Below are 27825 nucleotides of genomic sequence, written 5' to 3' on the forward strand. Positions count from 1 at the left end.
ATGTAGGAACCTTTATTCTCAACTTTAGTCCACAATTGATTTCCTTGAGATGATAGCACAGTGAAATGACCTTAAAAAGAAAGGATGCAATCTCAGGCATTTTAATTTTTAGGGGGAAGACAAGGTCCCTAAAAGTTTTCAGTTGTTGGACATTTGCTTCACTGGTCTTGCTTCGGACAGGTCTTGTTTCACTGTCTGAAGTTTTTGAATCCCTTTCTTAAGAGTGATAAGTTGTTTGTGTTATTCAGCGGGGCTTCTAAAGGGAAAGCTGCATCAGAATCATTTGGGAGGCCATATCTTGTGCGTATGTCTTTAAGGGGCGTTCGATGCCAGAGGGGCTCCAGTCTAACTGAATGAAGTACCAAATGATATTTTAGATGGAGCTCAGAGCAGTTGTCCCAGAGAATATGTGGACGGTGCCCATACGGTTCTCATTACGTTCCTTTGTGTAGGACTGTTGGTTGGATATGCAAACCAGAGAGAATGTCAGCTTTGGCAAGGCAGTTCTCAAGGCAGTCTTCTTGTCCTCCCACCCTGTGTCTTAAAGCTTGGGTGCTTCCTATACATCTGGACTGGTTTAGTAGGCTTATATAGAAGAGTAAAATTGTTGTTACTACTAATTTTCTTTTCTTGATTCCTGCTAGACCAGTTTAGGACCCTCCCAGGAAAACAACAGCATTGAAGTTGACATCTCTTGCTCATTTTTTTTCAATATTAATAGTTCAATGTCTATTTTTAGGTGTGGTTTTGTTTTGCAATATAGGCTTTTTTTTCTTTTTTGGTACAGTGGATCCCTGCGAACCTGCTTATAATGCGATGATGTCTTGGCTTCCCCCCCCCCCCCTTTTTTTTTTTACATAAAGTTCCTCTGTTGGCAATGTCGAGCTACACCAGGATAAAGCCCTCCCCCCGTGCCTACAAGAAAACCACTTCAGCTAATGTCTAGCCACGCTGGGGTGCCACCCCCCCCCCTAAATGAAAAACACTGCAGCCAATGTCTAGCTATGCCAGGGTGGGCCACCCCCACCCCTACATGTAAAACACTGCAGCCAATGTCTAGCTACACCAGTTTGGGGCCCACCTCTTTCCCTACGTGAAAAACACTGCAGTCAATGTCTAGCAATGCTGGCACAGGACTGGGCCCACCCCAGGGTGAGCTCTGTGTAAATGGCTGAAGGCTGTTCTGAGTGCCAATGTGAAAATAACTTGGTGTGAACTTTTGCTACACGGCTGAAGGCCACTCTCAGTGCCAGTGTGAAAACAAATTGGAGTGAGTTCTGTCCTATGGAGAAATGATCTCATAAACGGAAATCTCTCAACTTATCTGCACTCAATCAACTGAAGTCTGGTATGCAACAAACTCAGCTGGCCAAAATGCTTGGCATCAATGAATCTACTTTAACAGGGTGGAGGAAAGAAGAAGAAAATTTGTGAAGTTTGCCCTTTATTTTAGAAGAGGAAGCAGGATTGCAGAGGAAAAAAATTAAAGTGGTGAGTGATGAAAACTTGAATTCAGTGCTATATCAATGGGTCGTCCAAGCTCGGTCCCAGGGATTCTCTGTTTCTGGATCCATCATGAAAACCCAGTTTGAAAAATTTGACCGACAGCTAAATGGCTAAGAGTCAATATTCAAAGCCAGTAATGGTTGGCTCGACAGATTTAAGAAGAGGCATGCCATCAGTCAAGCCTTTGTCTCAGGGAAGTTCCGTTCAGCTGACAAGGATGCAGCACATTCTTACCCAAGAGAACTTAAAAAAAAAAAAACTGCTGGAAGAAGGAGGGTACACTGAGGATCAAGTGTACAATTGCGATGAAACAGGACTGTGTTTTAAAATGTTATATCATACACCACAGCCAAGGATGATGTACACAAATGGGAAGGCGTTAAACAAAGAAAAGGCAGAGTGACCATTCTTTTGTGTGTGTGTGTGTGTGTGTGTGTGTGTGTGTGTGTTTGTGTGCGTGTCAATAAATCTGTCAGTCATAAAGTAAAATCACTCATGATTGGGAAGTCCAAATCACCCAGGTGTTTTCACCATGTAACTATGAAATCTTTACCTTTTTGAATATACAAGTAGCAAGAATGTTTGGATGAACTCTTCAATCTTTACAGACTTGTTTCATAAATCCTTTGTTCCAGCTGTTAAAGCTCATCTACATAAACTTAAACAAGAGAAAAAGGCCATACTTCTGGTTATGTGCCCAGCACACCCTCCAGCAGAAGAGCTTGTGAGCTGTGATGGTAACATCAAAGTGTTTTATCTACCAAAGAATATAACTTCAGAGATCCAACCCCTGAACCAGGGCATTATTTCAGTGTTTAAAAAAAACTACCGACGTGAATTGATTAAGATGGTGGTAGATAACACTGCCACAGTTGATGCATTGCTGGCATCACTCAACCTGAAAGAAGTTTGCCATCTTGGTGGAAAGGCCTGGGATGCTGGATGAAGTGGTTTGGATCTGTATTCCATTTATCAAAAATTGATGAGAATGATGCCGACGAGGAAGTTTTTTTTTTGCTTTTCTCCAGAGGACGTGCAATTAGCTGAAGAGGCATTAAAAAAATTGAACATGTGCGTATGATATCCTGAACTGGATTTCAATTGATGATTGCCCCACTTACAAGCATGTTACTGATGAAGAAACTGTGGCAAATGTGTAGCGAAAGGTCATAGCTATGCCACCGCAAGATAACGATGTTCCTCCTGCTGGTCCACCAAAAGTGTCAGAGGCTATAGAACATCTTAAGGCAGTTTGAGATGGCTAGAAACCCAGGATGTGAACAGCATCAAAATTTTACAGCTACAAGACATTCTTGATTTAGCAGAAGCCAACAGTTTGCATTAAGAAATAGACCATACTAGATAAGTTTCTTTACTAGTACAGTATTATACAGTATGTTCTATTAATGGTATACAGTATATCAATGGCGTAGCTATGTGGGGCACAGGGGAGCGGTCGCTTCCCCAAACGGAGTTGCATCAGTGCCTATTTTTTTCTTGTCGTGTTGCATTGAAAATGCACTGGCGCCGGTGGAAGTCCGCTCTCCGCGCCACTTTTGCTCCCCCCGCGCTGTCAACCTGGCTCCGCTTCTGCAGTATATATACAATAGTTCAGCCATAATGCTTACAGTTTGTGTGAAGGCCATCTTGGTTTGTAGTAAATCTTTTGCAGCAGATCAATTTTTGGTTCAGTTGTCTTTATACTACATTGACCCTGATTTAACGTTACCTGCATTTATCACAATATTTTATGGATCCCAGTCATCACATTATAACGGGATTCCATGCTATGCTTAAGTATTTGTGTGTGTGGTTTGTTTTTTCAGCTTGTTAAAAGAATACTGGCAAGTTCAAGGTCTGCGCTACTCCTGTACTGTGATATCATCACTGGAAAGTCATTTTTGTTCTCTGCTAGTAGGATGGCATACTCATATCTGGACTGGTTCAGTAGGAAGCAAGAAAGGAAATTAACAGGAAAGAACTGATCCTCATAATGTGCAGCACACACCTTACATTTGACATTGCAGTTTTATAGTACCGTGTTCTGGCAGCTGCCTCTCTGATGGTATAATCCTCTAGAATTTTGAATGCAGCTGATGTACACAAACTCAATTCCCAGGAGTGAACATGCATAATTTTCATTTTAGGTGGAGGATGAAACTGTTTTACATAACATTCCTTATATGGGAGATGAGATCCTTGACCAGGATGGAACATTTATTGAAGAACTTATTAAAAACTATGATGGGAAGGTACATGGAGATAGAGGTAAGCTTGTGTGCATTAACTATTCTTGACCATCACTGTGTTTAGTGCTAAGTACAAAGGGCATAAATACATAAGTATTGTTGTATTGGTTAGACCAAAGGTCCATCAAGCCTAGTTTCCTGTTTCTAATAGTGACTAATCCAGGTCATAAATGACTGGCATGATTCTAAAAAGTAGCAAGACGCCATACATTACCTCCAGGGATAAGCAATGACTTTCCCAAGACTACCTTAATACAGTTTATGGATTTTTCATCTAGAATTTGTCCAAATGTTTTTTAGCCCCAGCTGCACTAACTGCTTTTATCACATCCTCTGGTAAGGAATTCCAGAACTTAATTATATGTAGAGTGAAAAATATTTAAGTGGTTTACTTAGTAAGTTCATGTTGTGCCCCCAATTGTATACATTTTGAAAGAGTAAACAATCTTCCCACTTTTACCTGTTTCACGTCACTTGGGATTTTACACACTTCATCATATCTACCCTGAACTATCTCTACTCAAAGCCAAGGAGCCCTATGCTATTTAGCTTTTCTTCATAGGAGAGTTGTTCCATTCCTTTTATCATTTTTGTTGCCGTTCTTTGTACCTTTTCCAAAGCAGAGATACTCTGCCTTTTTTTTTTAATATGTAGCAACCAGAACTACATGCACTTCTTATGTTCTCATAGTGTAGCTGAACCCTGGGCTGAGTAGAGATGTTAAATATTTAGTGGGTGGGGATACCAAATGGGAAAATGAAATACGTAATGGAGGTTGGGAAGTGGAAAGGGGAGATTGGGGAAAGGTGAAAAATCAGGGATACCTGATGGGGAAAACAGAGTTCCCTGATGAGGCAGGGGAACACCTGATAGGAGAGAGGTTTTTGATGCGGGTGGCATCAGAACAAAGAGTAACAAAGGTATTGTAAGGAAGGAGGGAATCATAGAATGGGCGAGAGTTGGCTAGGTGAGGGGGGTGAGAGGATGGCTGCAATGAAATAATGGAAAATATCACATTCAGTCTTTGGGTATGCACACACACACACTTGTGCTCTTCCAGCCATACTATTTCATATAAACACATCCTATCTCATTCAGTCATTTACAACATAACGTATGCACAAACACTTTGTAGACAACCCATTATCTTCCACCTGTGGACATGCACACACAGTCTGTATGTTAAAGGTGAAGATAATCCTCCTCACTCAGTCAGACATACTGAACTTAGTTTCTCACATTCACAAACACAGCTTTCCTTATCATCCTACCAGACCAGTCCAAACAAGTGGATCATGTCCCCTTGCCAGCAGATGAAGCAAGAGAAAAAACCGCTTAGAGCTGACTTAATTCCCCTTACAGAGTCTGGTGCTCCTCGGCATTTCTCTGGCTTCTGCAGATGATATAGCAAATATAGGTAGGTTGAATAGGTCACTCCCAGGAAGGCTATAGAAACATAGAAAAATGTAGGCAGATAAGACTATATGGCCTATCTAGTCTGCTCATCCATGCCATCTACGCTTGCTAGCATTCCCTTAGAGATCCTATGTACTTGTCCCAAGCTGTCTTGAATTTGATTCTGTTTTATCTTCACCACTTCACCAGGAGGCCGTTCCATGAATTCACCAAGTTTTTCCTCAGGTTATTTCTGAGTCTATCCCGTTCACCTTCATCTTGTGCTCCTTTGTTCCAGAGCTTTGTTTATGATGAAGACTACTGAACCATTTTAGTAGCCACCCTCTCGGACTGACTCCATCCTGTTTATATCTTTTTTGAAGGTGCGGCCTCCAGAATTCTAAATGAGGTCTCACCCAGAGTTTTATACAGAGGCATCATCACTCCTTTTTCCTACTGGGCATTCCTCTTCCTATGCCCCCAGGCATCCTTCTAGCTTTCTTTGTCACCTTTTCTACTTGTTTGGTCACCTTAAGATCGTTATATATGATTGCACCCAAGTCCCGCACCTCTTTCATACAGAAAAGTTCTTATCCCCTAAACTGTATCGTTCCCTTGGGCTTTTTGCAGCCCAAATGCATGACCCTTCATTTTTTTAGCATTAAATCTTAACTGCCAGATTCCAGATGATTCCTCAACTTTGCTAAGTCCATCCTCATGTTATCCACACCATCATAATTATTACTGTATTCCTAATAAGACTCATGAAGGTGGCTCTACTCCAGAAGGCAGTTTACAATTTAGTTCAGCAGAGTTGGATTTACCATAATTTCTTGAAGATTCTACTAACAATATAGCAACTAGAGCCACTCTTTTGGTGACATTCTCTACTGATAAGTTCTCATAATTAAACTTTTAAACTTATTAAAAAAAAAGGGGGATATTTCATTTTGTGGTACAAAAATGCAGGTGTTTCCTGATGTTTCTTGTATGACGCAGGCTCGAAGAAAAGCTTTTCTCTCATTGAAATCTAAGGTACTCCTGCCATAGTTCTGCACAGCACAGAATTTGTGCAGAATTTCTTTTTTTTCGCGCAGACTCTTTACTGCGTGAATGAGGATCACGAACCACGGTGGGTCCTTCCCGGGCCTACCTTAATATGCCCTGGTAGTATAGTGGCCTCTTCTGGGGCAGGAAAGAACCCTACTCATTCTTACCCACTGCTGCCGCTCTTGCCAGTACCACCGCTTCTTCAAAATGGCCACTGAGACTTCAAGCGGCAATCTCGTGAGACTGCTGCAGGAAGATTTGGAGGCCATTTTGAAGAAGTGGACACTGGCTAGAGCAGCGGCAGGAAAGAGTGCTTTCTTTTCTTCTCCAAGAGGTACTCCCAAAGTGCGCCTCTGCAGCTCCTTCTGTGCTGGACTGCTGAGTGTGGGGGGTGAGGGAACTCAAAAAAGATGGATGGAGTTTGGTGGGAGAGCTGGAAAAAGTGAATGGTATCTGTGCACAGGGAGGGAGGGCTGTAAGGTGGATGAAGTGTGGGTGGGTGGGGGCTGGAAAATATATTTATGGTGTCTGCACACAGAGGGGGCTGTAAAATCGAAGAAGTGTGGGTGCAGGAAGGGGAGGCTGGGAACGAAGCTAGATGGCTGTGAGTGCAAAGAAACTTGCAGAATTTAAATTTTTTGCACAGAATTTTAAATTTGATGCAGAATTCTAGCAGGAATAATCTAAGGTCCTAGCTATAAATTCTACTTTTTTTTTCTTAAATCTCCTTTCAAGTTTTTATCTACGTTGCAAGGAACTCAGTATGTTTTTCTGGACCCTATTCAGTTAGAGAAATTTCTTTATGAGCATACTATGTAGTTGTAATGCCAAGTATTGGGTTTTGCGGGCTTACATTCAATCATTTTTTATTGAAGTGTCAGAAATAACACAGCATCCCATACAGAGAGCTGAAACCACTTTGACTGCAAACATAAGAAAGTAAGAGTAGCCATATTGGGTCAGATCAGTGGTTCATCTGGTCCAGCATCCTGTTTTCCAAACAGTGGCCAAGCCAGGTCACAATTACCTGGCAGAAACCCAAATCGTGGCAACACTCCATACTAAAATCCCAGGGCAAGCAGTTGCTTCCCATGTCTGTCTCATAGGTATATAAGTATTGCCATACTGAGACAGAACGAAAGTCCATCAAGCCTAGCATCCTGTTTCTAACAGTGGCCAATCCAGGTCGCATGTGCCTGGCAAGATCCCAAAAAATACATTTTATGCTGCTTATCCTAGAAATAAGCAGTGGATTTTCCCCAAGTCCATTTTAATAATGGTCTATGGACTTTTCCTTTAGGAAGCCATCCAAACCTTTTTTTAAATCCCGCTAAGCTAACTGCTTTTACTTCATTCTCTGGCAACGAATTCCAGAGATTAATTACACGTTGAGTGAAGAAAAATGTTCTCCAATTCGTTTTAAATTTACTACTTTGTAGCTTCATTGCGTGCCCCATAGTCCTAATATTTTTTGAAAGAATAAACAAGCGATTCATGTCTACCCATTCCACTCATTTTATAGACTTCTATCGTATCTCTCCTCAGCCATCTTTTTTCCAAGTTGAAGAGCCCTAGCTGCTTTAGCCTTTCCTCAAAGGAAAATCTTTCCATCCTCTTTATCATTTTCGTCGCCGTTCTCTGTACCTTTTCTAATGCCACTATATCTTTTTTGAGATGCAGCGACCAGAATTGAACACAATATTCACCATGGAGTGATACAGAGGCATTATAACATCCTCATTTTTGTTTTCCATTCCTTTCCTAATAATACCTAACATTCTATTTGCTTTCTTAGCCGCCACCACACACTGTGCAGAAGGTTTCAACGTATTATCAACGACGCCTAGATCCCTTTCCTGGTCGGTGACTCCTAATGTGGAACCTTGCATTATGTAGCTATAATTCGGGTTCCTCTTTCCCACATGCATCACTTTGAACTTGCACACATTAAATGTCATCTGCCATTTAGATGCCCAGTCTCCCAGTCTTGTAAGGTCCTCTTGTAATTTTTCACAATCCTTTCGCGATTTAACAACTTTGAATAACTTTGTATCATGAGCATATTTAATTACCTCACTAGTTACTCCCATTTCTAGATCATTTATTGCAAATAGGTTTTTATTGATGATGGTATCAATCATTAGGTATAATACAGTACAGTATCCATTGCAGAAGTCTTGAATCAAACTTCAAACATCAAACTATCACATCATCATTTTATACAATCTTAGAACTATACCTAACCTCCTCCCTCCCTCCCACCCCTCCCCCCCAGAACCCCCCCCAGAGGGAACATTCCTCTTTCTTCTCATTGTCTATGGAGCCTCAACATCTGTGTATTTACTCTACTGACACCACACAAACTATTATTTATATGATTGTGTACATCAAAAATTTAGTATAGGACCTTTCACCGCTGGAGGCAATGGGGCTTATTTTCAAAGCACTTAGACTTACAAAGTCCCATTGTAGCCTATGGAACTTTGTAAGTCTAAGTGCTTTGAAAATACGCTTCAATGTCAACCAAAATGGAGTCCATATCTTACAAAAATCTGTTTCTTTAAAGGTTTCTTTCTGATCCACCAGCCGTCTCTCAAACCTCATGAGACAAACCATTTGGCATCTCCATTGATGATCTGTGGGAATTTTATTTGTAATCCACTCGGTTAGTATTACTTTCTTCGCTAAAGTGGTTGCCCGAATTGCAAATCCTCTATAACCAGCTGGGGTCGGGGACACCAATCCCGGATTGCCAAACAATAATTGTGGCTCATAACACCATGTTGCCTTCCACATAAGGGATACGTGTTTTAGGAGACTCCTTCAGAACTTTGCTATTTTTGCACAGTGCCAAAACATATGTCCTAACTGTACTCCCATCTCGCCACATTTCAGACAGGACCCATCCGTCGAGGCTCCCATATGGAAGGCCCTTCTTGGCGGAATATGTACACGCATAGCAAACTTAAATTGTAATTCCCTGTAATCCGTTGGGTTGGTCGTGAGCCCTTGGGCCCTGGCCGAGGCCAGCAGGGCGCCGACCCAGGCCAAGGGGAGACCGACCCACCACCGCTCACCCCAGCTACACAATACCCCCTAAGCTACCCCTCCCCCCAGTCCCTCAGGAAGAAGGGAAATAGGCATACAGGCGGGCCTTGCGGCCGAACCGGAACCCACGCAGACAGAGCCACTCGTGCGAGCCTCACGGCTGAACTGGAACCCAATCACACACAGGGAGGGGTGAAAGAACCCAGAGGGCCCCAAGATGCCAGACACGCGCTGAACACCAGCAATAGGGCAGAGGGGGAAACAAAGGACCAGAGCGGGCCACGCCCACGCAGGGGACTAGCGCAGGACAGGGGAACTAACACAGCAACCCCCTCCCCACCAGGGTAGGAGCCCCAGGCAGAAGCCAGAGGAACCAAACACAAAGGAAGGCAGAAAGCCTTTGCCTCAAACCCACTGTAGACAGAGGCACACAGAACATAAAGGGTTAAGCTTGTAGAGCCAGCAGAGAGAGAGTGCCATAAATCAACAAACAATCAGAGAGAATGCTTCCCCTCCCGAGAGGGAGTGGGGCCCATCCAAACAAACACACTGGCAGAGGCAGGAATACAATACACACAGTACACAAAGGGTTAAACTCACTGAGCCAGCAGGCCAGGACACTGGGAAGAGAAATCCTTAAAACAAACAAACAAAGGAGAACGCTCTCACTCAGCCCAGAGCCCTGGAGGCTGAGCAATGCCCAGCCCCCACTAAACAAACGAGCAGCTGACCCTGATTACAGAGCTACGCACACACACACACACACAGCAGCAGCTAACCCAGAGGGAAGGAAAAGAATACTCTAAATCAACACAGATCCCTGTCAGAACCTAGAGCACGTTCTGAGAGAAACCTATCAGACTTTCCTGTTACCACCAGATAAGTAACGCAAAAGCAGAGAAACTCTTCAGCTGCAGGCTAAAGTACTATCCCCTGACGTCAGCACAACCCCTGGCAGCCAATCAGAAGAGACGTCCCCCCTCCCCCTCAGCCAAACCGGCAGAATCATAACATCACCCCCCCTTCAAGGGCCCCCCCTACCCCGTCCACGAGGTTTAGGTTTGTGAGGGAAAAGGCGATGGAACCGTCTGACTAGGATTGGCGCGTGGACATGAGTAGCGTCCTCCCAGGAATTGTCTGCCGGTCCATATCCCATCCACGCAATGAGATACTGGAGATGTCCCCGGAAGCGCCTTGCATCCAAGACATCCCGGACTTCGTATTCCCCCTGGGAGGCTGAGATGGCTGGACTAGCAGGCAACGCGGGCAAAGCCCCTTTTCTCAGAATCACAGGCTTCAGCAAGGACACATGAAAGGTGTTATGTACCCGTAATGTAGGTGGTAACTTTAGCTGATAACAGACCCGATTCACTTGCCTCACAATGGGATACGGGCCCACAAATCGAGGTGCAAAGCGGGAGGAGGGAATCTTCAGACGAAGATTACGCGTGGACAACCACACCAAGTCGCCAGGCTGGAAGTGCGGTTCCACTCTGCGAGACCGATCCGCTTGGCGTTTCATACGAGTGGAGGTCACTTGCAGCGCTTTCTGAACTGATGACCAAATTGCTTGGAGCGAGGTCACCGCATCAACCGCTGCCGGGACATCCAAGTTGGTTTTCAAGGGGGCTGGTATCCGCGGGTGTCGTCCATATACGATGTAAAAGGGCGACGCGCCCGTGGCCGAGCTCACTCGGTTGTTATGAGCGAATTCTGCCCAAGGCAGCAGCTGACTCCAGTTGTTGTGGTGCTCATTGACATACATCCGTAGGAACTGCTTCAAGCATTGGTTCACTCGTTCTGTTTGGCCATTGGATTGTGGGTGATATCCTGACGAAAAGTTCAGCTTTACTTCAAGGGCCCGATTCAGGGCTCTCCAGAACTTTGAGACAAACTGTACTCCTCGATCAGAGGTAATAGATTCTGGCAGACCATGGAGACGAAAAATAGAGCTGATGAAATACTGTGCCAGCTTCACCGCCGAAGGAAGGGTAGGCATGGGTATGAAGTGGGCCATTTTAGAAAACCGGTCCACCACTACCAAGACAACTGTGTGCCCTTCAGAGTTAGGCAGATCCGTAACAAAGTCCATGGCAATGTGGGTCCACGGTCTCTCAGGTACCGGTAAAGGCATCAGCAACCCCTGGGGTCTCCGACGGTCAGCCTTATGCTGGGCGCACTCAGGACACGCAGCCACAAACTCCTGCACATCCCGATCAAGTGAAGGCCACCAATACTGCTGGGAGATGAACCGCTTGGTTCCCAGGATCCCGGGATGTCCTGCCATTCGAGAGGCATGCCCCCATTGGAGTGTCTTTTCTCTCAGCCGGGGTGGCACAAAGGTCATACCTGCAGGTACTGCTAGCGTCATCGCGGGCACAATGAGATCAGGTTTAATTACATACTGCAGGGGTTCTTCCTCCAGGTCAGCCTCCATGGACCTGGAGAGGGCATCTGCCTTGATGTTCTTCTCCGCTGGACGATAGGTCAGAATGAAATCAAAGCGGGAGAAGAATAGTGCCCACCGGGCCTGGCGAGGATTCAGCCTTCTCGCTTCTCGTAAATAAGTCAGGTTTTTATGGTCCGTGAACACCGTGAAGGGCTCCTGCGCCCCTTCCAGCAGATGACGCCATTCTTCCAGGGCCAATTTAATGGCTAATAGCTCCTGATCCCCGATGGCATAATTCTTCTCGGCAGGGGTATACTTTTTAGAGAAGAATGCACATGGGAGAAGTTTCCCACTGGGGTGGGCCTGGGACAGCACTGCTCCTACGCCAACCGATGATGCATCCACTTCCACGAAAAATTTATTTGTCGGGTTGGGATGGCGCAACACTGGAGCTCCAACAAATGCCTGTTTCAGATTCTCAAAGGCCTGACACGCCTCAGGCGACCAGTTGCGAGCGTCAGCGTTCTTCTTAGTCAAGGCAGTAAGAGGGGCAGTCAGGGACGAGTAATTCCAAATAAACTGCCTATAGTAGTTGGCAAAACCTAAGAAGCGCTGTAGAGCCTTACGCCCCGTAGGTTGCTGCCAGTGCAGGATGGCTGTCAGTTTACTGGGGTCCATACGCAGCCCGTGGTTAGAAATGATGTACCCCAGGAAGAGCAGTTCGGAGCGATGGAATTCACATTTTTCCAATTTCACATAGAGGTGGTTCTCCCTCAACCGCTGCAATACGGTCTTCAGGTGCTCCTGGTGCTCTTCCTCAGCCCTTGAAAAATCAAAATATCGTCCAAGTAGACCATCACAAACTTATACAGGAGATCCCTGAAGATGTCATTCATGAAGGCTTGGAAGACGGCTGGAGCATTAGTAAGTCCAAAGGGCATTACCAGATATTCGTAATGCCCGTCGCGGGTGTTAAACGCCGTCTTCCACTCATCCCCCTCCTTGATCCGCACAAGGTTGTAGGCCCCCCTGAGATCGAGCTTGGAGAAGATCTGGGCCCCCTGGAGGCGGTCAAACATCTCAGAAATCAAGGGAAGGGGGTATTTGTCCTTCCGCGTGATGGCATTGAGTCCCCTGTAGTCAATACAGGGGCGCAACCCCCCATCCTTCTTCTCCACGAAGAAGAATCCAGCCCCCGCGGGTGATTTAGAGGGCCGGATGAAGCCTCGAGCTAGGTTCTCTCGAATATACTGGGACATGGCTTCCGTCTCTGGCCGGGATAGGGGGTATACGCGGCCACGGGGAGGTTCAGTGCCAGGTAGTAGCTCTATGGCACAGTCATAGGAGCGATGAGGAGGCAGAATCTCTGCTTGCTGTTTGGAAAAAAACATCTCCAAAGGATCTGTAGGGCCCCGGTAACATAACATTGGCTCGATCCAAAGGAAGCGTCACTGGGGCTGGCGAGATCTTATCCAAACAGACCTGGCAGCCCGGGCCCCACGCCGTCAATTCACCCCGGGCCCAATCAATGCAAGGGTTATGCAGGCGAAGCCAGGGTAATCCCAGGATTATGGCCTCAGTGGCCGACGGAAGGACGTAGAAGGAGATAACTTCTTTGTGTAAGACTCCTACCCGTATGGTCATAGGCACGGTTCTGGAGCGGAGAACTCCCCGAACCAGTCCCCAAGCCGCTGAGACGGTGATGGGCTGAGGTAACTCCATCGTAGGAATTTGATGAACCCGCACCAGGTCCGCGCTGATAAAGTTGCCTCCCGCCCCCGAGTCAACTAGCGCCTCAAAACAAGGGGTATCCTTAATTGCCAGTAAAACTGGCACCAAAACCTGCATCCAAGGGGAGAAGGACTTTGGCCCTGACCCGGTCTCCCTAGCCGGTATCAGGGCTGCTGGTTTCCTGACTTCTTTCTCTTCGGGCACTCACGGACAAAGTGCCCTTTCACTCCACAATGCAGGCACAGCCCCTTAGAGCGTCTCCGCTGTCTCTCCTGGGCCGCCCGGTCAACCTGCATAGGTTCAGACCCATCGGGCACACCCAGCGACGGGGAAGCAGGGCTCTTGTGCGAGCTCCTCGAGTTAGCCCCTGCAACCTGCTGACCAGCGCGACGTTCACAGGCCCGCTCCCTGAACCGGGTGTCCACCTGGGTACAGAGACGGATGAGGTCATTCAGATCTGAGGGCAGCTCCCGGCCTGTGAGTTCGTCCTTAATGTTGGCCGAGACACCATGCCAAAATACCGCAGTCAGGCTTGGGTTATCCCAACCTAGCTCTGCGGCCAAAGTCCGAAACTGGATGGCGTACTCACCCAGAGTGAGTCGCCCCTGATGTAGGTTCAACAGCTGAGTCGCCGCCGAGGAGGGCTTCCCGGGTTCCTCAAAGATGAGCCGAAATTGTTTCAAAAACTCTGCCAAATTATCCAGGAGGGGATCCTTCTTCTCCCATAAGGGCGAGGCCCAGGCCAGAGCGGGGCCTGCCAGTAGAGAGATAATATAAGCCACCTTCGCCCGATCCGAAGGAAAATCCCGGGCCTGCAACTCGAAGACAATTTGGCATTGATTGAGGAACCCCCGGCAGGTCTTACTGTCGCCCTCGTACCTCGGGGGCGTAGCCACCCGAATCCCTCGGCCACATGCGTGGAACTAGGTGGAGTAGCTGCTGGCGGGACCTCCGCAGCCCCCGTGACAGTCAGCGAGTCTACCCGTTGAGACAGTGCTGTCACGACCTGCCAGATACCTGTTGTAGCTGAGCATGCAATTGCTGGAGCAGCTGCATGGGGGATGGATCGGTCGAGCTCATGGCTTTTGCGTTCTGTAATCCGTTGGGTTGGTCGTGAGCCTTGGGCCCTGGCCGAGGCCAGCAGGGCGCCGACCCAGGCCAAGGGGAGACCGACCCCACCGCACACCCCAGCTACACAATACCCCCTAAGCTACCCCCCCCCCCCGCCCCTCAGGAAGAAGGGAATAGGCATACAGGCGGGCCTCGCGGCCGACCGGAACCACCGCAGACAGAGCCACTCGTGCGAGCCTCACGGCTGAACTGGAACCCCAATCACACACAGGAGGGGTGAAAGAACCCAGAGGGCCCAAGATGCAGACACGCGCTGAACAGCCAGCAATAGGGCAGAGGGGGAAACAAAGGACCAGAGCGGGCCACGCCCACGCAGGGGACTAGCGCAGGACAGGGGAACTAACACAGCAACCCCCTCCCACCAGGGTAGGAGCCCCAGGCAGAAGCCAGAGGAACCAAACACAAAGGAAGGCAGAAAGCCTTTGCCTCAAACCCACTGTAGACAGAGGCACACAGAACATAAGGGTTAGCTTGTAGAGCCAGCAGAGAGAGAGTGCCATAAATCAACAAACAATCAGAGAGAATGCTTCCCCTCCCGAGAGGGATGGTGGGGCCCATCCAAACAAACACACTGGCAGAGGCAGGAATACAATACACACAGTACACAAAGGGTTAAACTCACTGAGCCAGCAGGCCAGGACACTGGGAAGAGAAATCCTTAAAACAACAAACAAAGGAGAACGCTCTCACTCAGCCCAGAGCCCTGGAGCTGAGCAATGCCCAGCCCCCACTAAACAAACGAGCAGCTGACCCTGATTACAGAGCTACACACACACACAGCAGCAGCTACCCAGAGGGAAGGAAAGAATACTCTAAATCAACACAGATCCCTGTCAGAACCTAGAGCACGTTCTGAGAGAAACCTATCAGCTTTCCTGTTACCAACAGATAAGTAACCGCAAAAGCAGAGAACTCTTCAGCTGCGGCTAAAGTACTATCCCCTGACGTCAGCACAACCCCTGGCAGCCATCAGAAGAGACGTCCCCCCTCTCCCTCAGCCAAACCGGCAGAATCATAACATCCCCAATGTGACATCATCCTGCAAGAGCCTCGCAAAGACAAAACATATGCTTAGGATTTGGTAGGGAAATTTCTGTTCCTAAGTCTAGGGTCCAGGCCTGTGCCAGACCCTTGTAATCAGGTTCTGGTATGTGTCTCTGATGTGTCTATGGTGCATCCTAAGTGGAACTTTATTTTGTGCCTGTAAGGAGAATGCATCAGACAGTTTCCTCCTGTACGTCCTCCGTCAGGTCTTGCCACTCCAAGCGGAAATGTAATGTTTAAATTGCATGTAGTGGAAGTACTCTGATTGTCGACAAGAATATTTAGACTTCAGCTCTTCAAATGGTTGAATTTGCCCCTCCTCAGTCAACACTTGCATTATGTAACTTAACCCTTTGCTTTTCCAACGGCGGAACACACCGTATATCTGTCCCGGCGGGAAATCTGGATTGTCACATATGGTCAGTAAGGTGTGGTCCTTGATGAGAAATGGTGAAGTCGACAGATCCATCTCCAAACTGCTTTCGCTGTTGGCATTATATGAGAGTCCTGTAGTATCGCGGGATCCGACCTCCTCCCTATGTAACAGGTTACTAAAGTGGATCCCAGCAGTGAGTTGTGTCTCCAAATCTGTGGCAGAAAACTCCGCTGTGTTACGAAACCAATCTGAGACGTGTCTCATACCACATGCTACAGTAAGATGTCTCACACTCAAAAGTCCCAGGCCTCCATGTTCCACCGACGGCTGGAGCGTTGCAATCGGTATCCGAGCCTTCCGCCCTTTCCACAAAAATTGTTCAGATGCTTGTTCAATTTCTGTTCATCTTCCAAGCGTAGAAACAGTGGCAAGGTTTGTAAGACATATAGCCACTTGGGCACAATAACCATATTATATAAGGCTATCCTCCCTGTTATTGATATGGATAATCATGCCACAGTCTCAGCTGCGTACAAGTCTGAGTAAGTAATGGTTGCACATTTTTAAAGTATAGAGTAGTCAAATCCTGTGGTATATAAGTACCCAGTATTTGATTTTTTCTTTTTCCCATATCAAATTCCTCTCACCCACACTCATGCCTCCTGCCTGTGGGTATATCATCAATCCCTTGGACTTCTGCAAAATTTAGCGAGAAGCCTGACAAGTTCCCATATTCCGTAATTATAGATAACATAGCTTCCAATGCCTCCTGCGGTCTGGATGTAATCACGGCCAAGTCATCAGCAAACGCTAAACACTTTAACTTGTCCCTCTCCCACCATCACTCCCGGTATATCCTGCTCGGATTTCAAGAGCCCTCAGCAGTGGTTCCAATGCTAGCACAAAAAGTAAAGGTGAGAGAGGGCACCCCTGTCTAGTACCCCTCTCTATCCCAAATGGTGCAGCTTTGACCCCATTAACCAAAATCACAGCTTCTGGGTCTTTATATAAAGCTATTATGGCTTGATAGAACCAGCCCTGGATTCCCATATATTTAAGAGTTGTGAATAGTATTCCCAGCCCACTAGGTCAAAAGCTTTTTCAGCATCCAAACTATACAGACAAGTCGGCACAACCCCGCTGCTGACTCGATGCCATTGCCAACAGTAGTCGGCGCACATTCCCAACTGCCTGCCTAGTTCTGACAAAGCCTACCTGCTCCTGTCCTATTACCCTATGGTAATATCGTGGCCACCTATGGCAAGAATTTTGGACAGGATTTTAATGTCCACATTTATGAGTGAATTGGTCTATAGGAAGGCAGCCTGATCTTCTGGGCGCCCTGGTTTGGGAAGGAGCGAAATCAATGCTGTATTAGAGTACTGGGGAAAATTCACCTTCTGTTATGACCTGAGTATAGTAATCACAGAGAGGCCCCACGAAAGAGGTTGGTAGTAATTTATAAAATTCCCTGTATATTCCGTCAAGGCCCTGGCGCGGAACCCAAGGGTAGGGATTTAATCACCTCCTGGATCTCTTTCCCCTGTAATGGACCTTCCAGCATGTTTAATTCTATTTCCGTTAGTTTGGGGTACCCCCTACGCGTTCCAAAAAACTGTTAGTACTTGGCGATCTGGTTTTGGGGTTGCCTGATATAGAGCCTTAAAGTGCCTTGTGAATATTCTTGCAATGTCTTCACTATATTGTACTGCACTCCTTTCTCATCTCTCAAAGGTCGTTATTGGTTGCCGATTTCCCCAAGCCCTTACTAATCTCATTAACATTGTATCCCGACCTATTCCCAAATCTTTGCAGTTTAAATTTTTGATACGCCAGGGATCTGCACATGCGTTCATGCAACAATGAATTAAGTGTAACCTGCATTGCCTGCAATTGTTCTTTTGTTGTGGCATTGGGGCTACGTATATACGGACTTTCGCCTTCTGCATTTAGCTTCCCAGCCTCAAGATTGCTATGAATGTTTTTGTTCCTGGCATGTGCATAGGCTATCACCTCCCCTCGCAATACAGCTTTTGCAGCCGACCAGACAGTGTTGGTTGAGTCATATGCCTTCTATTATTCTGCTTGTAATCTCCCATTTCTGATGGAGAAAATCCCGGAATTCCCTGTTATGGTAAAGATATGCCGGGAATCTCCATCCCCCTGATGTCTGATAGAACCTCGTAGTCTCCACATCTATCCACACCATACAATGGTCAGACAACCCCCCTGGGCCTATTTCTGCTCTAGCTACCCATGAGAATGCTGTTCGACTTATCAGTATGTAGTCTAGTCTATAGAGCGTGCCATGTGCTCGAGAAACGTGAGTATATCACGCTCTCCAGGTGTGTAGTGCCCTCCATGTATCCACCAAGTCTAGAGAGCGCATGAAGGACCTCATGGCCTGTGATTTAGGCCCTCCCCGAGATATCACATTTGGATCAGAGCAATCTACATGATAGTCTGAGACCAGATTAAAATCGCCCATGACTATAAGTTGTGAAGCTTTGTATGGCATGCATATTTCCATTAACTTCGCATTGAATTTTGCATCATAGACATTAGGTCCATATAATCCCAGCACCAAGAATTCTCTATTTTGTATCCATAACTTAACCACTATGTAATCACCCTGTGGGCCAACCTGCACTACTTCGGATTTGGCTGCTAACCCCTTGCGTATTAATAGGGCCACTCCACCTTTCCGCCCTCCTGCTGAAGTGTAGTGGACCTCTCCCACCCATCTAGTTCTCAATTTCCTAGCTCTTCCGGGGAGAGTCTAGTTTCTTGTAAACACCCTACATCTACTTTGTCACTTTAGGGCCTCCAGAATTTTCACTCTTTTAATTGGAGTTGCTATCCCTCCCACATTCCATGTAGCAACCTTAAAGTTTTAATCTTCCTCTCCGTAAAGCTTTGTCGTCTTTAGTTACTTCCAAACACATCTCTCCGGGCGCCCAGCCTCACCTGAGAGATCCAAAATGTCAAGTGTCTCCAATCTGATCCCCAGCTAACATCCCTCCTATCACATCCAGCCCGCTTTTCCCTCTGATCGCTTTTGCATTGTGAATTACACAAACATTTATCACCTTCTTCCCTTCTACCCAACATTACCATTATTCCCCCTTCCCTCCCTCTCCTGTCCCCCCCTCCCCCCCCCAACCCCCCCTGTTACAACCCAAAACAACTTAACTCCCATCCTTATTCACCCAACGGAGATCAGATGAGATTGAACCCCCCCCCCCCCCCCAAACACACACACGTTATCATCTTATATCAATCCCACCACCTACTGTTCCTTTCACCGTTAATTACATAAGCATCTCTGCATATAAAGTACAACACACAACCATTTTAACTTGTCATAATCATACACTTGAACTTAGACCTTATGGAATGATCTCCTGCGTCTTAGAAGCCTTCTCTTGTCTCTCATGTCGCATCCAGTCCAGCAATAAATTTTGTGGCCTCTTGTGGTGTTTTAAAGAGATGCCATTTTCCCCTGGTGTTGGAGTTTAATGTCGCTGGATAAGATTAAGGGCAAATTTCTTTTGATTTCCTGCTAGAGTTTGGCAGATTGGCTGGAATGCCCGTCGCTTCTCCTGTAAGCATAGTGAAAAAAATCCTGAAATATCTTGACGGAGCTGCCGTTATAAAACAGCTTATCGCGCTTCAGCCGAGCCCCCTCTCAGATCTCCATCTTGTGCACAAATTGTGCACCTTTACAATCCCACTCTTGGTCCTTGATTTGTTCCGGGCTTACGCCCTAATCTGTGGGCCCTTTCCGGCACAAGGATTCTGTATTATCTGAGAGCGCCATTTCTTCAGCCAGCCATTTTCCAGTGCTGATTGTAACATGTGCTCCGGAATTGTTTCTGGAATGCCTACCAATCGTAAATTATCACGTCGCGAAACGATTCTCCAACTCATCGATCTGTTGAGATTGTAGATGCACTAACTTTTAAGCTCTTCCAGCTGTTTGACTTGCCCAGTCCTCGCCGTCTTCTATGGCCGACACTCTGTGCTCTAACTCTCCCGTTCGACGGGTAGTGTCATCCAAACGTGTTCCATCGAGGTGAGCTGATTAGAGAGCTGCTGTAATTGAGGCTCTAATGCCGACTTTACCGCTTCGGTTAATTGTATTAGTTGTTGTTCTGGTGAAAGTTACCTCTTTCGGGCTTGGCCCGGGGCTCGGCGCCATTTGGGATCCATCCCCCGTGGCTTCTCCGCATCTTTTTTGACGCTTTCGCCGGCATCCCGCTTCAATTTTTATAACAAAAGGGTCCATATACGCTAACTTCTGCTTTATGTAGTTTTCGCGGTTCACTACCGCCCGGTAAGCAGTGTGTTGTGTCCGAGGGGGAGGCAGGGTCCGAGAGAGGAGCTACTGCACGTCTGCTCCACTCAGCTCATCACGTGATCTCCCTAGATCATTTATAAATATATTAAAAAGCAGTGTCCCAGCACAGACCCATGGGGAACCCCACTATCTTCCCTCCTCCATTGAGAATACTGACCATTTAACCCGACCTCTGTTTTTGTATCTTTTAACCAGTCTTTAATCCACAATAGGACAGTACCTCCTATCCCATGACTTTCAATTTCCTCTGGAGTCTTTCATGAGGTACTTTGTCAAACACCTTTTGAAATCCAGATACACAATATTGACTGGCCTCACCGTTATACACGTTTGTTCACCCCTTCAAAGAATGTAATAGATTGGTGAAGCAGACTATGGACTTTTTCTCCAGGAATTTGTCCAACTCTTTTTTAAACCTAGATACTCTAACTGCTGTTACCATGTCCTCCAGCAAAGAGTTTCAGAGCTTAACTATTTGCTGAGTGAAAAAATATTTCCTCCTATTTGTTTTAAAAGTATTTCCATGTAACTTCCTCGTGTGTCCCCTGTCTTTGTACTTTTGGAATGAGTAAAAAATCAATTTACTTCTACAGAGTGATAAATGTGTATAATCTTTGTCCAGAGGATGCAACACCCACCATGCTTGTGTGATGTCACCCACCTGATGACCTCACTCAAGCGATTGTTAAATTAATGTATACTCCTGAGATCATCCATGCTGCCTTGGGATCTTCATCCAGCATGGCAGAGGACCCTGACTTCCGCCGCCTTCATCTTGAGGGGCGGTCCATAACTGCCCACGTCTTTTACAGCAGATCAGTGGAGCGAGAGATAGTGATGTGCAGCAGCAGATGCCACCCAATGACATCACTTGTGTGATTATTAAATTAACGCTGACTCCTGAGGCGTTGCGCCAAAGGACTCAGCTTCGTGCACTCCCTAGAGGGGCATAATCGAAAGGGACGCCCAAGTTTTGCTGAGGACGTCCTCAGCAAACGTCCCGGTGGAGGGGCGGGGAAACCCGTATTATCGAAACAAGATAGACGTCCATCTTCGTTTCGATAATACGGTCGGGGACGCCCAAATCTTGACATTTAGGTCGTCCTTAGAGATGGTTGTCCCCTAGACTCGATCGTTTCTGATTTTCGGCGATAATGGAAAACTAAGGACGCCCATCTCAGAAAACGACCAAATGCAAGCCCTTTGGTTGTGGGAGGAGCCAGCATTCGTAGTGCACTGGTCCCCCTGACATGCCAGGACACCAACCGGGCAACCTAGGAGGCACACCGCAGTGGACTTCAGAAATTGCTCCCAGGAACATAGTTCCCTTACCTTGTGTGCTGAGCCCCCCAAAACCCACTACCTACCACTGTACACCACTACCATAGCCCTTAGGGTAAAGCGGGGCACTTAGATGTGGGTACAGTGGGTTTCTGGTGGTTTTGGAGGGCTCACATTTACCAGCACAATTGTAACAGGTAGGGAGAGGGATGGGCCTGGGTCCACCTGCCCTGAAGTGCACTGCACCCACTATAACTGCTCAGGGACTGCATACTGCTGTGATGGACCTGAGGCGGGCACAAAATATTTTTAAAAGTGTTTTTTGAGGGGTGGAGGGGCTAGTGACCACTGGGGGAGTAAGGGGAGGTGATCCCCGATTCTCTCCGGTGGTCATCTGGTCCAGTTTTGAGCACCTTTTTGTGGCTTGGTCGTAAGAAAAACAGGACCAGGTAAAGTCGTCACAGGTGCTGATCCGAGGACGTCCCCTCTTTTTCCATTATGGGTCGAGAACGCCCATGTGTTAGCACGCCCAAGTCCGCTTCGCTACGCCTCCGACACGCCCCATGAACTTTGGGTTGTCCCTGCGATGGAATGCAGTTGGGGACGCCCAAAATTGGCTTTCGATTATGCCGATTTGGGCGACCCTGTGAGAAGGATGCCCATTGTCTGATTTGTGTCGAAAGATGGGTGTCCTTCTCTTTTGAAAAATAAGCCTGCTAGTGTGCTTCTACACTGTCTTCTGGGCTACTCGACCCAAAATTCTAGAGCCACCCTCACAATGTAGCACAATTCACCTAAACCCTACCTCAAAACGGCCAGGCCTAAAATTGCTGTGTACTGGTTTTATTCCTTGTATGATGGTGACATGGCTTCAGCCTGAAAACCGGCAGGACCCCTGATGACTTACAACCCTATCACAGAAAGTGTGAGATTAGTTGGAGCAATACCGTCAATAGTGAGACTCCTCTATTGAGACCAATAGCACTGGTCTCAAAATCAAAAAGAGAACAAAAACAAAACAAGAACTAGGAAGAGCTCCAACTTACTAAGGATCCATAATCTCAGACTTAAAACAGAGACACCATCCCTAGCCCATGTTCTTAAATAAATGCCCGCTCGGTTTGTGACAAGGCCCAACTCTTAAATGATTGGCTAGGTAAAATAGCCTCTGATTGATTCTGGGAGCAGTTTCAACCGCTCACACCTAGCTGAACACTGGGAGGACTTCGGAACTGAATGGTCTACTTTCTGTGAGCAAACCCTGAATAAAATTGCCCCTAAATATTGGAAAATGAAATCCATATGTATAAACAATGATTGGTTCGACTTACTTACTCTCACTGAAAAATACAGAAGGTTAGAGCGGAATGGACAAAATCAGCTAATGCCAAGTTGAGAACAGAATGGAGACAATCTATAATGACTAGAAAACTGTGGTACTCACAATAATCGGAACAGATATTTCAAAAACCAAAGCACTTTTTCACCTAGTCGCTTAATTTACAGACACATCAACCCATTCTCAACAAAATGATGATGAAAGACCATCAGCAATGATCTTGCAACATTCTTCCAAACCTAAGATTGCCAACACTAGATCTAAATTTACAGACTCGGAGGAGAAACACTCAGACATCGTTAACACCCACCCCACAGACATAGTGGGAGACATGTCCTGGTCTAATTTCCACTTGGTAAAATGGCTGATTTCACTACCCTATTCCATAGGTATTCTAAAACACACTGCATGCTAAACCTCTGCCCATCTTACTTGCTAAGATCTCCTCCAAACACATTCATGTGAACTGGTTTCTATGGATTCAACACCAACTTTCTATCAGAATTCATACCTTCCATGGGGGAAATCATCATTATCCCACTCATTAAAGATGTTAGTGACCTGTCAGCTAGCCTCCAACTATAGTCCAGTAGCCTCGATCCCATTACTCACAAAATTAATGGAGGTCCTATTATGTCTTCAGCTGAAGACATAATAGGACCTTCATTAATTTTGTGAGTAATGGGATCGAGGCTACTGGACTATAGTTGGAGGCTAGTTATCCCAACATGATGCTCTATACCAGTGATGGCGAACCTTTCAGAGACCGAGTACAGCAACCCAAAATCTAATTATTTATCGCAAAGTGCCAGTACTCATTATGGGCGGGGTCACCACATATGACTCCACCCCTCTAGCCACACCCCTTACACCAGCCATGGCGCATATAAACAGACATCATTGAAAATATTATACTAGTATAGGAGAAAAAAAATAACATGATTTTTTTTCATTATAAATCATTCTGTAAGCTGTTACAGCTCCAGTATGCCCTGTGCAAACTAAGACAGCAGATGTAAATTCTCAAATTGGACATATTCCAAACACTAAAATGAAAATAAAATGATTTTTTCTACCTTTGTTGTCTGGTGATATTGGTCCCAGTCTCTGATTCTGCTGCTCTCTATCTGTTCTCTTAACACCATTTCCAGGGCTTCCTTTCCATTTATTTCTTTACTTTCTTCCTTTCTTCTTCATTTCCTTGAGTAGATGAGTGATAGATGGCTGAGTTAACAGATGGGGGGGGGGGGGGAGGCATGGGGGAGCTTATGAATGATAGCAGAAGCTGAATGAGTACTGTGCAGAACCACAAGCTAGTAATCCGGGAGAAGATGAGTGATAGATGGCTGAGTTATCAGATGGGGGGGGGGGGGGGGGGGGAGGGGAATGCATGGGGAGCTTATGAATGGTAGCAGAAGCTGAATGAGTACTGTGCAGAACCACAAGCTAGTAACTTAGCTGCTCACATGTTGCTTTGATGGAGGGAGATAGGTGTAGAACACAGTAAGGGAAAATCGATAGGTAGTTGTGAATGAAGGCTTTTGGTGATAGAATTCTGACCCTGATTCCTGTTGAACTGGAAATAGAACAAGATAAAGGCCTGTTTTGCTGAGGAAATGCATGGTTGTGGTGTTTGAGCTGATGGGGAGGAGAACCACAAGCTAGTAATCCGGGAGCGAGACTTTTTACTATATAGAACAGTGTTGAAAAATGAGCGGATATTACCTGGGCCGGTGATACCAGTGGCGCGGCGGGGGTGGAGTACAGCGGGGTGGAATACAGCTGAAGCACAAGGCGGGACTCGGGAGTCGCGGAGCGGGTGGCTGTGTGCTGGCGCCACAGAGTGCTGCAGGGGGAGCAAGACGCGACGCCGTGACATAGAAGAGAGGAGCCTTACAGGAGACGACGCAGTTAGCGAAGCAGCGGAAGTGTAAGGTACGCGCCGGCGACACCCCCCTAGCTCCAGAGCCGAACAGCCAATGCGGTGCCGCGATTCCTTGTTTTTTTTTTTCTTTTTGTAGTTACGAACGATGAAGGCAGGCGTGCCAACAGAGAGGGCTCTGCGTGCCCTCTCTGGCACGCCTACCATAGGTTCGCCATCACTGCTCTATACTCTTCCCAATCAGATTTCATAGCCAATCATGGTACAGAAATAGTACTAGTATCCATAGTAGACAATGCCAAATCTATCCTAAGTAAAAATTATAAGGTACTATTACTACAATTTGATCTTTCCTACATAAGTACATAAGTACATAAGTAATGCCACACTGGGAAAAGACCAAGGGTCCATCGAGCCCAGCATCCTGTCCACGACAGCGGCCAATCCAGGCCAAGGGCACCTGGCAAGCTTCCCAAACGTACAAACATTCCACACATGTTATTCCTGGAATCTTGGATCTTTCCAAGTCCGTTTAGTAGCGGTTTATGGACTTGTCCTTTAGGAAACCGTCCAACCCCTTTTTAAACTCTGCTAAGCTAACCGCCCTTCACCACTTTCTCCGGCAACGAATTCCAGAGTTTAATTACACGTTGGGTGAAGAAAAATTTTCTCCGATTTGTTTTAAATTTACTACACTGTAGTTTCATCGCATGCCCCCTAGTCCTAGTATTTTTGGAAAGCGTGAACAGAAGCTTCACATCCACCTGTTCCACTCCACTCATTATTTTATATACCTCTATCATGTCTCCCCTCAGCCGTCTCTTCTCCAAGCTGTATAGCCGTAGCCTCCTTAGTCTTTCTTCATAGGGAAGTCGTCCCATCCCCGCTATCATTTTAGTCGCTCTTCGCTGCACCTTTTCCAATTCTACTATATCTTTCTTGAGATGCGGCGACCAGAATTGAACACAATACTCAAGGTGCGGTCGCACCATGGAGCGATACAACGGCATTATAACATCCTCACACCTGTTTCCATACCTTTCCTAATAATACCCAACATTCTATTCGCTTTCTTAGCCGCAGCAGCACACTGAGCAGAAGGTTTCAGTGTGTTATCGACGACGACGACACCCAGATCCCTTTCTTGGTCCGTAACTCCTAACGTGGAACCTTGCATGACGTAGCTATAATTCGGGTTCTTTTTTCCCACATGCATCACCTTGCACTTGCTCACATTAAACATCATCTGCCATTTAGCCGCCCAGTCTCCCAGTCTCGTAAGGTCCTCTTGTAATTTTTCACAATCCTGTCGTGATTTAACGACTTTGAATAACTTTGTGTCATCAGCAAATTTAATTACCTCGCTAGTTACTCCCATCTCTAAATAATTTATAAATATATTAAAAAGCAGCGGTCCTAGCACGGACCCCTGAGGAACCCCACTAACTACCCTTCTCCATTGTGAATACTGCCCATTTAACCCCACTCTCTGTTTCCTATCCTTCAACCAGTTTTTAATCCACAATAGGACATTTCCTCCTATCCCATGACCCTCCAATTTCCTCTGTAGCCTTTCATGAGGTACCTTGTCAAACGCCTTTTGAAAATCCAGATACACAATATCAACCGACTCCCCTTTGTCCACATGTTTGTTCACTCCTTCAAAGAATTGAAGTAAATTGGTCAGGCAAGATTTCCCCACACAAAGGCCATGCTGACTTGGTCTCAGTAATCCATGTCCTCGGATGTGCTCTGTAATTTTGTTTTAATAATAGCCTCTACCATTTTCCCAGGCACCGACGTCAGACTCACCGGTCTATAATTTCCCGGATCTCCCCTGGAGCCTTTTTTAAAAATGGGCGTTACATTGGCCACCCTCCAATCTTCCGGTACCACGCTCGATTTTAAGGATAAGTTGCATATCACTAGCAGTAGCTCCGCAAGCTCGTTTTTCAGTTCTATCAGTACTCTAGGATGAATACCATCCGGTCCAGGAGATTTGCTACTCTTCAGTTTGCCGAACTGCCCCATTACGTCCTCCAGGTTTACCGTGAAGTCAGTAAGTTTCTCCGACTCGTCCGCTTGAAATACCATTTCCGACACCGGTAACCCACCCAAATCTTCCTCGGTGAAGACCGAAGCAAAGAATTCATTCAGTCTCTCCGCTACGTCTTTGTCTTCCTTGGTCGCCCCTTTTACCACTCGGTCATCCAGCGGCCCAACCGATTCTTTTGCCGGCTTCCTGCTTTAATATACCGAAAAAAATTTTTACTATGTTTTTTGCCTCTAATGCTATCTTTTTTTCATACTCCCTCTTGGCCTCTTAATCTGCGCCTTGCATTTGCTTTGACACTCCTTATGCTGTTTCTTGTTATTTTCAGACGGTTCCTTCTTCCATTTTCTGAAGGCGTTTCTTTTAGCCCTAATAGCTTCCTTCACCTCACTTTTCAACCAGGCCGGGTGTCTTTTGGACTTCCGTCTTTCTTTTCTAATTTGCGGAATATGTATGGCCTGGGCCTCCAGGATGGTATTTTTGAACAGCGTCCACGCCTGTTGTACAGTTTTTACTCTCTCAGTTGCCCCCCTAAGTTTTTTTTTTACCGTTCTTCTCATTTTATCATAGTCTCCTTTTTTAAAGTTAAACGCTAACGTATTTGACTTTCTGTGTACAGTTACTTCCCGGGTCGTCCAGTGAACTTCGACACCCCAGTACCCCCTGCAGACCCCTCCCCCAAGCAATAAAGGTTTGGGGAGGTGGCAGTCAGGTGTCCTGAGCACCTACTATGTTGTAAAACTTTGCACATTAAAGGTAGATGCTCATGATCTGTGCATTGCTTAGAATGCTCATTTTAATACTAATGAGCTAGTTGCAATGCAAATGTTAGAGCTACAGAAAACCCCTTTGTGCATTACTTGCTAAATAACATTTGCTTTAGACTGGCTACAACCGAGATATAAAGCAAACATTGAAAGCTCAGTAAGCTTTATTTATCAGCCCCAGAGTACCAAACTGTGAGCCCTGGGTACCTGGGTGACAGGGAGCC

At 46.3% G+C, this 27825-nt stretch overlaps 1 protein-coding gene across 9 annotated transcripts in view; it reads left to right on the forward strand.

Moving 5' to 3' along the window:
• The window catches only part of EZH2 (enhancer of zeste 2 polycomb repressive complex 2 subunit), a 626582-nt gene that overhangs the window by 192482 nt on the left and 406275 nt on the right, over positions 1–27825 (forward strand). For all 9 annotated transcript variants that reach the window (XM_030203624.1, XM_030203674.1, XM_030203633.1 and 6 more), the window contains one exon: positions 3654–3774. In XM_030203624.1, coding sequence (XP_030059484.1) covers positions 3654–3774 — 121 coding nt within the window. The remainder of the gene's footprint in view (positions 1–3653; positions 3775–27825) is intronic.

Source organism: Microcaecilia unicolor, chromosome 1 (genome assembly GCF_901765095.1).
Source record: "Microcaecilia unicolor chromosome 1, aMicUni1.1, whole genome shotgun sequence".
Taxonomy (NCBI): domain Eukaryota; kingdom Metazoa; phylum Chordata; class Amphibia; order Gymnophiona; family Siphonopidae; genus Microcaecilia; species Microcaecilia unicolor.